Source organism: Patiria miniata, unplaced genomic scaffold, assembly GCF_015706575.1.
Source record: "Patiria miniata isolate m_02_andy unplaced genomic scaffold, ASM1570657v1 HiC_scaffold_12, whole genome shotgun sequence".
Lineage (NCBI taxonomy): Eukaryota > Metazoa > Echinodermata > Asteroidea > Valvatida > Asterinidae > Patiria > Patiria miniata.
This window is the reverse complement of record NW_024037050.1, coordinates 4363215-4378388: the sequence shown is the minus strand read 5'-3', so window position 1 is coordinate 4378388 and position 15174 is coordinate 4363215. Positions and strand designations below refer to the sequence as shown.

The window sequence follows — 15174 nt, the reverse complement described above, 5'->3', positions numbered from 1 at the left end:
AGCGCAAAATAAAGAAAAACATAAGCTTTTGCCGACGATTGAACCAAGGCTCTCGATCGTCCCCAACTGATTTGCATATAATAGTGGCCGCATGAGGTCGCTGTTCGCGCTGTATTTTTACATGCATGTGCATAGCGCGTGAGGATATATGCCGACGATTGACCGCGTACGGGACGAATAACGACGAGAGCATTGACCAAGGCTTGGCGGATGGATTTTTGGCCCATTAACTGGGGCATACCCCAGTTATCAGTGTTATCATTGTAACAATATGTAGATTTTAAAAGGTTTTTATGTTTTTACTTAACTTTTCTTTTTTAATGATTGGTAAGCGACTTAAATGCCAAATTAGGTTTTGCCCTTCACCGACGTTTTTTAACACTGTATACTCAGTGCGTTACCTCCCGAGTGAAAGTTGGAAAAAATCACTCGGGTGGGACTCGAACCCACGACCTCCTGCTTTCTAGTGCAGATGTCTTACCACTCGAAGGGCAAAACCTAATTTGATTTATATCACCCCGACGCAAAATTCCATCTTATAATGACTTAAATGTCATTTTGAACGATTTGGCGCTATATGTGATGATTATTATTATTTTTATTACCCACAAACAGAAAGTTAACCTCTGTGGGTGAGTGAAAATTGACTGCCCATTACAAGTATTTGTCTCTTGTTTTTCAGTTGCGGAGAGATATCATTTGCCCATCCTTTCTGATGAGGTCTATGCTGGTATGGTTTTCCCCGGCCACACTTTCCATTCCGTCGCGTCCATAGCCAAGAATGTCCCAGTACTGACATGTGGTGGGCTCGCCAAAAGGTGAGACATTTCAAACATACAAACCTGTACAAACAGTGCCCAAAAAGTTTGTTGCAATGCCAAAACTTTCCTTTTATACCCTAACCTTGGTAGGACAGATCATTTGTCATTTAATTGTCCTTTAAATGACAATTGTCTTTTAAATGACAATGAAGCAACAAAAATACTCAAAATCTAACGACGGGTACTTAAAAACTAACTGGATGGAGTTTTAGCTTTGTGAATGCTGTATATTCCGAGAAAACAATATCATAGGATCTTGATTTCAATTTAAAATTTGCCGAGTCATTTTTTGGAAGCACACCCGAAATCAGCATCCAGGACACGTTCTCATTCAGCCAACTGCAACCACGCGATGTCACACACGATGTCCTATCGACGCTTGCGCGCACCCATTCACGGATTCCCCAAATTACAGACCAATTACTAATGGAAATTTCCACTAATTTGGAGATGGCCTTCTGTTATTGTTTTCTTCAAAATGACAGCATGCCAGAAAGAATAATTTCACAGGGAGTTTAGTGCCATTACTATAAAACCAAATAATTTTGTCAGTTTCTTTTTGGATAGCTGCAAATGATCTACTCTGCCTATAACACCTACCTGTGCTTCCGCGAAGTGGAGTGATATTCACATTGAGAAATTAATTTTGTTGTAAATCACCCAGTTCAACCAAATATAATATCCTTTCAATTAATCTCTTGAAAAATGTATTTTGCATAGGGCATGTAGGGAAATTAGCTGATATTTCTCCCTTTTTTTGGGGGGGGGGCAAGTTTTCAGTGACCTACATTTGAGTAACAGCTACACTTACATGTACCTTTGTGACCAGATTGTGTTGTCACGGTTACTTTTCAGTTTTTAATTAGTTCCATTTATCTTACCAGACATACCATTCCATTTGATAAATGCATAAAGGATTTGCATTGTAATTAGATTGTTCATTGTAATTTAGCTGTCCCCTGGATGTGTTCTTTTTTTCCCCATAATCCTGTAATTCAATAATTCATTCACAACTCATTTTACTCTTGTGTAACAGCAGGTAATTTAATTGAGCTGATTAAGTGTTTATAAGACAACAGGTTGTGGTAATTAAATTCACATGGCAGTGGCCATACTCATGGGACTTTGTGTAAAACTGACAATGTAATTCTTCTGCGACACCAGTTTGCCCTTTAAACATACTGCTGCGGAGCATGAAACTCACAATTGATGATTGGAACTTGACAATTTGGGAAATTTACCAGCTGTCCACACTGTTGACTGCAGTCTGTGTAAGTTTTACAAAACAATTCCAATGGGAACACGGCTATCGACTATCATTCCGGCTTTTTCCTCCCGCCACTAAAAATTTCATTCCATCCTCATTTTTTACCCTGGAAGCCCACTGAAAATAGTCCGGCCCAATGCCAAATAATTAAATAAAACAATTATGAATAAATAACCTTAGAATTCTTGTCGTGATCACAGGTACCTTGTTCCAGGCTGGCGGCTAGGCTGGATTCTGATCCACGATCCCATGGATGCATTCAAGGAAGAGGTTAGATTATTACTTGGAAAATAGATTTTTCAAATGAAGTTTGAGGACTTATGATGTACATGTATACGAGGCTTCGCCTTGCCTGCTACCCAGGGGGGAGGCGGCCCTGCCTGTCCCCAGCTTCGCCGCCTGACTGCTTGCCAAAAAGTGCCTGATTTTGACATACAACATCACATATGCTTGGGTGGTTGCATTGTCAGTCAGCAACTGACAGGCATTGCATCACGTGACAGGTATTTTAAACAAGTAAATGTACATGTAGGACATCCGTAAATGCCAGATGGAATCATTTTGGCCTATTTACACCTGTACCACATTTTATTACACTGTATCTATACCCTGAAGAATCCATAAGACTATACAGTGCTGGGGCATTTTGAGGCGGTACAGGGAGTAACAGGCATGGTGGTTTCAGTTGGTACAGCTAGAGACCAATGGGTTAAAGACATTTCATGACAGGATGTTGTTTGTCCACTAGGTTCGACAGGGCCTGATGAACCTGGCAACCCGTATCCTCGGTCCCTGCACACTCGTCCAGGCGGCAATACCCAAGATCTTCACAGACACTCCCAGTGAGTTCTACACCAAAAGCATGGACGTGTTTCAGGTAAGGTTAAATTACTCTAAATTTATCGAGATGGTAGTACAGTCCCCATTGATGCAGCTTTTCTGGTGCATGTATACAAGTTTTTGAGTATCAGTTCTCATCATATGAAATATTTTCACTTTTTGGGCACCACACTTTATTTGTCACTTTTCAGTTCCTCTTCCTCCCGAAATTATTTCTTCCATGATCAGAAGGAACAACTATAGATGAAAAGATGCTTCTCCCACAGATGAAATTTTTCAGATTTTAATCTGAAATCAGATTTTTTTTACTTTTCCACTGAAATTTTTAGATTTTTTAATAATCCCACAAAAATGTTTATTTAACGATTTTTCCACAATTGTTTTTTTTTTGGTTATAATTTTAAAAAAAAAGTTCATAAAAAGTTAATGAAAATGGCACGAAAATTTTCACAAGTGTAGTAGTTTTAATCTCTTTTACCAGTCGTGAATTGAGTTATTCACACCTAGAAATACAAGCAGGCCAACGCTGATCAGAACTTTTTCCAGCTGGAGAAAAGGTTAAGTACTGACCTGTGACATGGAAAACTTCACTGGGTCCCACATTGATGCGCTGCGCTGCGCTGCACTGCACTGCACTGCGCGACGCTGTGGCAGCTCAGGCCCAAGGTCCAATTTCAGATTTGTTTTGCCAAGGCCAGTTTCATCTCTGTTCTCCAGCTGAAGAAAGAGTTTGAAGCATTGAGTTCTAAGAGCCACATACTACTCCAGTTGAGACAACATGCCAATGTAAAATTCCTTTCCCCCGCCCTTTTTATTTTTCAATCAAAATATGTACACCTTTCTTTCAACAAATTAACTTCTCAGGTCACATAAAGAGAAAAAAAAATTAAAAAGTGAAAGATCATTTTGATTAAAGTCATAAATGTGAATGAGTGTTTTACCCCTCTTTCATGTCTTTGTTATTTTATTTTTGCCAATTGCCCTTTCCTTTCCGATAAGATATGTTCACAGTAGATATAAAAAGAATTTCTCAAAACTACAGAATTCGTTCAATAAACCCTGTTTGTCAGTGTAAATGGTATTTATTAGCTCATTCAAAGCAGGATATGTAACTTGAATCTCAGGTACATAGTTCCTGGTACAGGTACCATCAGAAATTTTGCTTGGTACTCGATACCTGCAGAAAATGCTCAAAGTACCAGTCTGTCGAGGTTGTCAATCCTCTTTATCAGTTTATCAGAGTTCTATTTTTATCATCTTCTGAAACATATTGCATTGGTTGTTTTTCATGAGCTATAAAAGGCCCATTAACATGTAACCTAGACCCAAGCACTTACAAGTTGCCAAAAAAGAAAAACGATATAGATCACGATACAACATGTATGATCCAGTGGAAGACACAAGGTGGCAACCTGTAGCCCCGTTTTAGTCATATTTTCTGTTTTAATTTTTGGAGACTTTGTGTGAAGCCTTCAAGGGTTTTTTTTTTTGGAGGGGATCTAGGAAAGGGGGATATAGAATAGGCCAAAAAAAAAAGTCTCCGGTTTCTGGTATGGAGCTTGCCAAAAAAGTGGTGTGGCGACGCAGCTTTTTTTTTTTTTACCTGATTTTTTTGCTTCAAATGTCGGCTGATGACTGCAAATGGTGTCCGACTAAACTTAGTGCAAATATATGGGAGTCCAGAGAGGCCACATAAAGCTTATTCTCGACCATAACCCCATCTAAAAACACGTTAAAATTGTGCAGCAGCAGGATTCCAGTCAAACCAGTGAGTTTGGCGGTTTTGAGATATCATCTTTCATTGAAAAAAAAACTTTTTCATTTTGCCGACGCACATGGCTACAGCGACGCACGCGCATACCAGAAACCGGAGACTTTTTTTTTTTGGCCATATGTATGTCTTTTTTAATGAAATTGATTTTGGAAGTGTTTGTTGTATTCAAAATAATATAAAAAAACACTTGGAAAGCCTAGAAAAAACTGTTCCCAGAGCACACAAAATCCTATTCTTTTGATTCAGAATGGCTGTTCAATGGAAGTCTTGTCATGCATCTCATCTGGTCTACACAATGGAGTTTAACCCAATTATTGGTGTTACTTGGTAATCCTATAGGATAGCACTGCCCGGCTTTCTCCACTGACATTTAGTCAGTCAGTCAGTCAAAAAGTACAAAGATGACACTCCACTGGCCCTCTGGGACCAACAAAAAAACAGAAATGGAATTTTTTTTAGTGTAACTTAGCTTAGGCCAAAAAAATAAATAAATCGGTCTCTGGTCAGCGCGCGCGTCGATTTTAATCATGCGCATCGATCTTTTTTTTTTCCAAAATGTTCCGCGGGAGCTCCAACAGCGCCCTCTATTTCCGCACCTCCATTTTTTTTTACCAAAGAGCACCAAGGAATGGGAAATTGCACCAAGGCAAATGATCAAAAGCACCAAGGCAAATTATGGAGGACACCAATGTACATGAGGACACCAAAAAAGCAAAATAGTACCCACCTTGTCTGTACAATCCAAGCTTGAAGAAAAAAAGAAAAAGAAAAAGAAAAAAAAAAGCCGCGTGGCCGCGTCAATTCCGGAACTTTGGTCTGACCAGAGACCGAATATTTTTTTTTTGGCCTTACTGCCAAACTTTTGTTTTAACTAGTTTAGAGTTGTACATCATGATACATGAACATGTACAATAGTGCATTAGACATGTTAGATTTGTTATCATTTGTATGCAATTTTATTGCATCTCTGATAGCTGTTTCAGCTGGTGTTTTAAATAATTGTACTTTTTGAATGAAAAACTTAGACTTTGAAGTCATTGTAGTCAGTGATATTCATTGATTTGTCAAAATATTTTTAACTTTCTGCACACTTTTCTCCCTGAATAGGCCAATGCAGAGTTGATTTATGATGCTCTGTCACACATCCCCGGTTTGTTTCCGGTCATGCCATGCGGAGCCATGTATTTTATGGTAAGCGTAATAGTGATCTTTATTTTTAAATAGTTGGTTTGGCATTGATAGCCTAAATTAATGCATGTTTGTTAAGAAACCTGGCAGGCACTAGTGTGAGTATCACCCGTTATCCACGGAGAAAGACTCCTGTATAATCTCTGATATGTCTAGACATATACATATATGCAAGCCGCGCACCAGCCAATTGGAGTCGACTTTACTAAATTGTGACGTCATTTCATTCCTAAATCAGGACTAAATGGTTTGATTGGGCAATTGGAATGCAGGGTTCTGTAATGCAACAACAGCCGGGCGCATAATCGCGTAACATGATGCAGAGCGCGTGATGCAGGGTTTTTTATTCCATTGTCTACGATGCGCAGCGGGTGAATGACCGAAGACCCGATATGGAAAGCGCCCGCTGATTGGTCAAAATCTAGGAGGTCAAGAGGCGGGGTCTTGCCTAATTAATCGGCGAATCTGCTCACATATCATAAACCCATGGCATTCGCCATGGGTCTGTTACATAGACCTGGTGCGTTAATTCATTCGGATATCAAAATTCAGCTGTTTCTTCAACTGCAGCCAATGACATGCCAAGGGTTTGACTCCATTCTGTACAATAAATTGTAATAGGATGAATTTTGTACACCCTTGATTTGTTTTGGAAGTCCTGCAGTGGCGCACCCAGGATTTGGCTGGGGGGGGGGGGCTCACAATTTTTTTTTCTTTTTTCTTCACATTTGTGAAGTGTACATTTTTCAAAAAATGTTGCCTAACATTTTCGGCCGCAGAAAAATATGTGGGGTTTTTTTTTGGGGGGGGGGGGGGAGGGGGGGGGGGGAGAGACTATTTTGATGTTGGTGGCGCCACTTACACCCCTATTATACTACTCGAAAATAGGCCACATACATATCACCAAGGTCAAATCGTGGAACTAAAAAAAAAAATTACCAAGGCCCCCCCCCTCCCCCTTGGGTGTGCCACTGAAGTCCTGAGTCAATCAGAAATAAGTAACATATTTGGGTGAGTTATTTGGCAGTGTGATTTACAGTGACTGATCCCCAATTAACTAGACTAGTCCAGCCATAGTCGACGAGCATGAATTCAAAGAAAAACAGTCGAACAGTGATTAACCGTAGTTCTAGATCAGTTTTGCCTCAAGTTTGGTCCAATTTTTATCAAAAGCTTAGATCATGAATTTCTCAGGTCCTGAAGTCGCGCGGGTAGCAGAAAAAAAATAATTGGAACTGCTCTATCTGTCCATGTAAGATCAAGCTGTTTTCAGGAACTCAATATGACATTGACAGTCTATTTTTGCATTATTTTATTTGCGTAGTTTGGCATAGACATGGACAAGTTTGTAGGCTTCAACGATGACATGGAGTTTGTGACCAAGCTGGTAGAAGAAGAGTCAGTGTTCTGTCTCCCTGGAAAGGTTTGTCTCGTAGCTTATAGCTATAGTCCATCATTTGTAATTAGTGCATTTTGTTCGTTTGAAGCAACAAAAGAATTCAAAATCTAATAAAGGATACTAAGCAACTAACCTGATAAAGTTTCAGCTAAGCTTCAGCTGTACATTCCGAGAAAAACCAGCATTCTAAGATCTCAATTTCAAATCAAAAGTTACTGAATCATGTTTTGAATTGCAGCTATACGCGATGTCGCGCACTGATCCGACGAATTATAACAACCGCCGCGCGCGTGTGCGTCGTTCCAATACTTGCGCGCACTGCGCTGAATAACAAAACGAACTACTAATTTAAATTTTCCTACGGTGCTTCTTAAGAATCACCGTTGGAAATGCCTTCTTTCGTTGATTACTTCAAAATGACAGCTTCCCAGAAAGAATAATTTCACAGGGAGTTTAGTTCCCTTACTATCTTTCAACTAAGTATGTTTTTCAACAATAATTACGCCAGTTACTTTTCGGATGGCTGCAAATGATGGACTATAGCTTTAATTATTATACCATTTAAGTCTTTTATACAGACTGAAACGCTTCTGTTCTTTTCTGTTTCACTTGTTTGTGTGCGTGTTTAAGGATGTGTTTTGGAGAGAGTAGATATGACTCCTCAATCGTCACCGACACCACGAACTGACACTCACGCACAAGTGGGTGTCAGTTTGCAAAAACTGCTCATTCAACAATTTCAGTTTCACAAACTGATACCCATAGGGCTCGCGCTCACATCGGACACTGACGTGATATAGAATGATTTCGTTTACATGAACTGACACCCAAGCATGTTGTGGCAATACGGACAAAACGCTTTGTGTCAGTCAGTTCATGAAAACGAAAATGTATGGAGTGCACGCTAGAAGTGCCGCACTGTGCCAGGTGTCAGTTTGTGAAAACATAAATAATCCAGTTCTGTAAAATACACGCTCGTGCTGCGCACTCATGTGCAACTGAGTGTCAGTTTGTGGTGTTGGTGACGAAATGTATGGACTCGGTTTATGAACAGTGGATGGAACTTTGTGACCACTTTGACGGCCCCAGTGGGAGGGCACAGCATGCATTGCGCGCATGTGTGCCATATATGCAAGACTTATGTTTATTATGAATGTGCACAAACCCATGGCGTCAGTGCGCAAGTGTCAGGCACTTCGGCAAAGAATCAGTGGGTGCGTTCGTTAAGCTCACCCGGGTCGACACGGGTCAAAGCCCTGTGCCGTTCGATTAGCTCTGGCGTCATTCTCGGGGCTCACCCGGGTCAGCCACCACAAACCCTGCTTTTGGAGCAGAGTCAGTGGTGGAAATACGTCACGCATGCATTGTTCATTCCCTAGAAACGGCCAAATATGGCGGCTGGACAGCGGAAATCTCAAGTGGACTTCAAAGTTGACTTTATTTGAAGTCTATAGGTAATAATTTATTGAGTTCATTGCAACTTTTGTGGCCATAATTCCAGCCCGACTTTTGTAAGTTTTGGAATAATCTCAATCTAATACCCAGTCCGAAACGGGCGCTTTGTCAGTAGCCACGGCTACGGACATCTTGTGAACATCGTGATGGCCTGCGGTTTAGCATTCGATTAGTCTGGCTGTCGTTGCTGACCTGTCTGCCTTTCAGGCATGCAACTTTTCCTCGGATCAGCTGATTTCCTCTTTTTTTTACTTCGCATGTGTGCCATTAAAAATAGAAAAACACTGTACAAAGTCTTAGAAAGATTTGAATTTCCTCTTTTTTGGTGACTTCCCGGTCTCATGCCTGGCCTTTACCCGAGTCAGTCTGGGTAAGATAATCAAACGCATCCAATAGTTCCTGCCAGTGGCCTCCCACCTTGTAGTCATTGAGGGGGTACTTGTGCTCTAAGTCCATACAAAATCACATCCACCAAGGAAAACTGATTCAGCTGACCAAAATCATAGGTTTGTCCTGTGTCACTCTCGAGTCAAGGGTAATCGACGCAGTTACCGCAGTGTAGAATAGTTTGGGAGTGCTACCGGTACTTGACATGTTTTTTGCCCTTCTCACAGGGAAATTTTCAGGATACCTCAACTACGTTGGGAACATATCCCTCAGTTTGGCCATACTTTCATACGTTCTCATGGGGAACAATTGATAGATGCATTTAAAGGGAAAATACAACATTTGCAAACATCAAAAAATAAAACTACCAAATCATTTTGAAATACCTTGCTGGACTGTTAGTGAATGACAGTGTAAAGCATCCTGTAAAATCATGGCACCTGGTATACTGTCATGGTATTTTTGTATCAATTTCCAATGCTGATCGGCCGATCAGCGTTTGAAGAAACTGGCTTTTTTTTCAAATACTGGCCCCAATTGACCATCGCACTTGTTTGCAATCGATTACAAACCTATGAACGGGTACGAGCCAGCTAGACTGGTTCCCTGACCTTACAATTTCCCCAATGTATGTAAACTGCTCTGTTTCTTCTTATATGGAGTCAGGGAACCAGACTACAGGAAAATGATTGATTTTCTTGGTTTTTATAGCATTTTCAAACCCAAAACCTCAAAAAAGTCAGTGTAACTATATTTGCTATATATTTCCAACCCCCCCAATTCCATCCATTTCTGAAAATTACAGCAAAAGCAAATGATGTATATTCCCTTTAAACTATGTATGGTTAGAATTACCAATATGTGGCCCACTCCACGGTTCCATTTCATAGTATCTCCGACTGTTGCTAACTTCCGAGATTTAATTTCTGTTTTCCAGTGTTTTGAGTACCCCAACTTTGTGCGGATTGTCACATCTCTGCCCAAGGAAAAGACCGTGGCTGCCGTTGAACGGATCAAAGATTTTTGCGCAAGACACTATTGTGGCAGCGCTGACATGGCTGAAGGAAATGGAATAAAGTAGGCCAACGGAACAAAATGTACATGAACGATGAAATATATTATAATGTAATTTCCCTGTGTTGCTGTGTTTGACAAAGATTTGCAATGCAATGCAATGCATGTACATACATGTCTATATATACATCATCTTTCCCGATTTCCGTACAAAACATATACATGCAGGATTCATGATTTTGCGAAATGTACGTGGGCCGTTGTCAAAACTGACATGTTGTGTTTGAGATGCAGTGTCACCCGGAAAATGGGTTCCGTTTTTAAATTCACCGTTTTTTTAGCAATAAAAAAGTTACTTTCTTTCAAATGAGACATCAAACAAAGACATATTTGCTTTTGGAATAAGTACAACTGTTCAATAATTAAGTTCTTGAAGGGTGGACTGGTTCCCGCCCCCATCACAATTGATAATGTAGGGACTGGGAACCAGTCTACTTGCAGAGCGGACCTGTGTACAAAATCACTCCCCCCAAAAAACAAACAAAAAAACCCCACCTTTTCAGACGTTTGGGGCACCCAAACTAGCAAAACAATTGTTAACATAAAATATACAAGTAAAAGTTTGTTAGGAGAAAAAAAAGTGCATCTTAACTTGAGACAGTTGGGGTTTTTTGGCATGAGGGTTGAGAAAATTTTGCCACTGGAAATACCCATCGCCAGCATAATGTTACAAGCAGTGCATGGGCGTTGCTTACCAAGAGTTTAGGAGAAAACCCTTCACAAGCTACTCAGGTGGGACGTGAACCCTCATGCATGCTAGTGATGACATTGTAACAGTTCAACTATTGTCAGGTAGAGCAATGAAGAGTACTGCAGTTGATGAGTTCATTATATTTTGTGCATCAGGGTCGTGTAATTTTTGTTGTGAACAGCAAAGCCAAAATATGGAAGTTTTAATAAGATCTTTACCATTCCCTTAAGGGAGCTTGTACAAATATAACTACGTTACCACATTATATTTATTCAGACAACATTTTGAATGGATCAAAGCAGCATGTGTTTTTCTTTAAGTTGGGGCAACGTTTTTTTTGGCCTATCTTTTATTTAACTGAGGGAAAGGTTTAAGTTTTCATTGAAGTGTTTCAACTCGTAGCTTTTGAGTTTTTTTGGTTTATCATCATTTTACAGCATTTTAAGTTATTTTTAAATTTCCTATAATCTGGGAACTTGCAGTGCAAATTATTTTAAGTGGATTTTGTTTGTTTACAATAAGTTAACGATAGTTTTTACCTTATTATTAAAAAGTCTTGAGACTTTGCGGTGAAATATGTGTTATAAGTTACCAAAAGATGTTTATTTTGTGGTTCATTTTTCTGAAAACTTAATTACTGAAAACTGGTGTGCTTCAGAACGAATACTCAGAGCGTGCATATTTTTGTGTGTGCAAAAGAAATTATTACGTTTAATATTTTCGCTATGCTGCTTGTCCTAGATGAAATGGTAGTTATATTTTATTATTTTACAGAAATTGTGTGTATATTGTTCTGAAATCTAATACTTATACTGTCTCAAAGTAGAGATATCTAAATTATATTTCAACTCTTATGTTTTCACTTTCATTGTCAGCATAATTAAAATGTCCTTGCATGGGTATGTTTTTCTTGATATTGGTGGGTTTTTTTTAAGAAAAAAATTGAATTGCAGTGCAGATTTTGCTTTGAAATCCAGACTGGAGTATATCAGAATACATCATTTACCATGATTTATCGTGATGTGATATTTCCAGCTTTTATTTTACATGGAGCCGATTATCGTCCAGTGATCATTTTTCAGCATTTTGCCCCCACCCCCTTTAGTTCCATGACTATTAAAATAGCTTTGTTTTCATGTATTGCAGCTTTATAGAATTAGGGAAAACAAATCTTATTGACAAGTCGTCCAAACTGTTTCGTTATAATTCTACGTAAATACAAAACTAACATACCACTGAACGCATTGTGTACTATTTGTGAGGCAATTGTCATAGTATTTTTCGTATATTATTTGTCTTATTCTAAAATCACACGATTAAAAAATTAAACATTTTAACACTAACAGTGAACCACAGTAACCCTTTGATGATCTGGGTGCACATTTAGCAAAAAGAATATCCTTCTTGAATCAGGTCTGCAACATATTATTATACAAATAATGAATGTTTATAAGTGCAATGGTCAGAATAATTTCATTCGGTGACAGAGATGGATATTTGCCTCGTGGAATGTAACATTCCATCTATCACCGAATGACATTATCCTTGCCATTGCACGATGTGATGAAACATACAATCCTCATCATCTGATTGGTCAGAGCCACCAATCGTGCAATAGAACTTCTATTTACCATGGACTAGAACTTTTATTTTTGCACTGCAGCCGGGCCGTGGGTTGGAACTTGGGACGAATAATGCAATGACAAGTGATCAATGACCCACCAATCAGATGACGGGAATTTATTCAGACGTATAATACAAGTATAATTATTTGTGTCATTATGTGCGTATACGTTTGATTGAAATATGGAATTCTTTATTTTGGATACTCAAAACAGCATTTCATATTTTATTTATGTCGGGTTTACTGGTGTGTTGTATTTCAATGTATTTTTTGTTGTGCATTATACAAAGTTTGCTTTTACTTGTATTTGTGTAATTAGGGCAATTGTATTTGTTTTGTTCACAAGAAATTCCTTTCTCTGCATTTTAAATGATTCAATCCGACAATGTATCACTATCAGTCAATCAGTTGAGCAAGAAACTTGGTCAGTCATTCGGGGAGGCATTCAGTCAGTCAGTCAGTCAATCGCCAATCAATGGACCGATCCAGCAAGCTCCGCCCAGTGCGCACGTGGGCAAATTAACACGTGCTCCTCTCCAATGCCACGCTGCATTTTCCTGCCGCGCGCATCATACGCGCGTGCACGCATGTCGGACTTTTATGCACGCACGTCGGACATGAATCACGGCTGTGATTGGTCAGAACACCATGGGGCGGTGCTTACTGGATCGGTCCATTGGTCTGTCATTCATAGTCAGTCGGTCACATTGAATCATTTAACATTCACTAATCAATCTTGAAGTTTAACAAGTGCAAATTTTAACAATGCATGAAGGGTACCTGATTTCAAATCAAATGTCCTTTTAACATTAAGTTGTGTTTGCTGAAATATTATAGGCATTTATTGTCAAGTTTTAGTAGGACGCTTGTCCGAAACACTGATAAAAATAGTTTTCTTTTGCTTTTAAGTCCAACATATTCTATACAGTGTGTGATGCACTGATGCACCAGGTCACTGGTCTGTTGATTGAAGTACATGTAGTACATTTACACATTCAAATGCATGTGTGTGCTGCAGAATGTGTGATTTAGTTTCTAGATCAATTAAATATGAATCTATATACAAGTATTGTCACAGAGACACTAGAATGATGGTATCAGTTTTAAATAAGCCGAAAAAACGAACAATATAATGACTAATTCACAAATTGTTTCAGATGTGACAATTATCAACTATTAAAGTGTACAGGTTGTTAAGATGTAGGTGTTATTTTGCCTCGTAACTGAGTGAATAGAGTTTTGATTATTAACTGATCAGGGTTAATATTATTAAACTGAGCAGGGTTAATATTAACCCTATACCCTGACTTAAACCATTCACCCCTTGCTTCTCATATACTCAGCTGTTTAAAGTTTTCCCCAATAGTTTATCCCTCCTTAACAACATACATGTATGTAATGATTATTTCAATAAAGTGTTGAGGAAATGAAACGTCCAAAACTCTTGTGTAAGTAGTGTTTTTTGGAAGTTGACTGCAAGTTATTTATTCTTCATGGCTATCCTTTGAATTTTACGAAAGCCCATTAGCGCCACTGCAAGTATATATGTTACAGATTATTTAATTCGTTATTACGGATTACTAATTCGTTATAACGGATTACTAATTCGTTATAACGGATTATTTAATTCGTTATTACGGATTATTAATTCGTTATTACGGATTATTAATTCGTTATTACGGATTATTAATTCGTTATTACGGATTATTTAATTCGTTATTAACGGATTATTTAATTCGTTATTACGGATTATTAATTCGTTATTACGGATTACTAATTCGTTATAACGGATTATTTAATTCGTTATTACGGATTATTAATTCGTTATTACGGATTATTAATTCGTTATTACGGATTATTAATTCGTTATTACGAATTATTAATTCGTTATTACGAATTAGGTCTGATGTTCTCACACTTGGAGAGCACGTGACCTAGGCGGCGCTATCTTTGCTTACAACGTTTGCACTCCTGTGCCATACTTGCCGAGTATGACTCAGAACGTATGAGTAATTCGTAATAACGAATTAATAATCCGTAATAACGAATTAAATAATCCGTAATAACGAATTAATAATCCGTAATAACGAATTAAATAATCCGTAATAACGAATTAATAATCCGTAATAACGAATTAAATAATCCGTTATAACGAATTAAATAATCCGTAATAACGAATTAATAATCCGTAATAACGAATTAGTAATCCGTAATAACGAATTAATAATCCGTTATAACGAATTAATAATCCGTTATAACGAATTAGTAATCCGTAATAACGAATTAATAATCCGTAATAACGAATTAAATAATCCGTTATAACGAATTAATAATCCGTAATAACGAATTAAATAATCCGTAATAACGAATTAATAATCCGTAATAACGAATAGAAATGTTAACATTTGAGCATTTAGTTGGAGTTGCCTTTTTTTTGTATTGTTTTCCAGAAGTTTTTGGGAAACTTTCAGTTCGGCTGACTACTTCCCCTGGGGTTATCGCCATCGGTGTGTATAATAATTTGCTAGCACGCACACGTGCAAATATTCGCTCGTATCCCTCCCCCCCCCCCCCCCCCCCCCCCCCCTGCAAACAGGGGGGGGGGGGGGGGGGGGCACCGGGTACGAGCGAAGTGCTAATAGACTGGACGTTAT

The 15174-nt window shown here is 38.6% G+C and overlaps 1 protein-coding gene across 1 annotated transcript in view; it reads left to right on the top strand.

Annotated features, from left to right (window-relative positions):
• The window catches only part of LOC119745887 (tyrosine aminotransferase-like), a 28115-nt gene extending 16292 nt beyond the window's left edge, over positions 1-11823 (top strand). Inside the window, exons 7-12 of the mRNA XM_038222552.1 lie at positions 683-818; positions 2289-2358; positions 2837-2965; positions 5810-5893; positions 7215-7313; positions 10069-11823. Coding sequence (XP_038078480.1) covers positions 683-818; positions 2289-2358; positions 2837-2965; positions 5810-5893; positions 7215-7313; positions 10069-10212 — 662 coding nt within the window. The 3' untranslated portion in view covers positions 10213-11823. The remainder of the gene's footprint in view (positions 1-682; positions 819-2288; positions 2359-2836; positions 2966-5809; positions 5894-7214; positions 7314-10068) is intronic.
• Positions 11824-15174: the final 3351 nt, after the last annotated feature.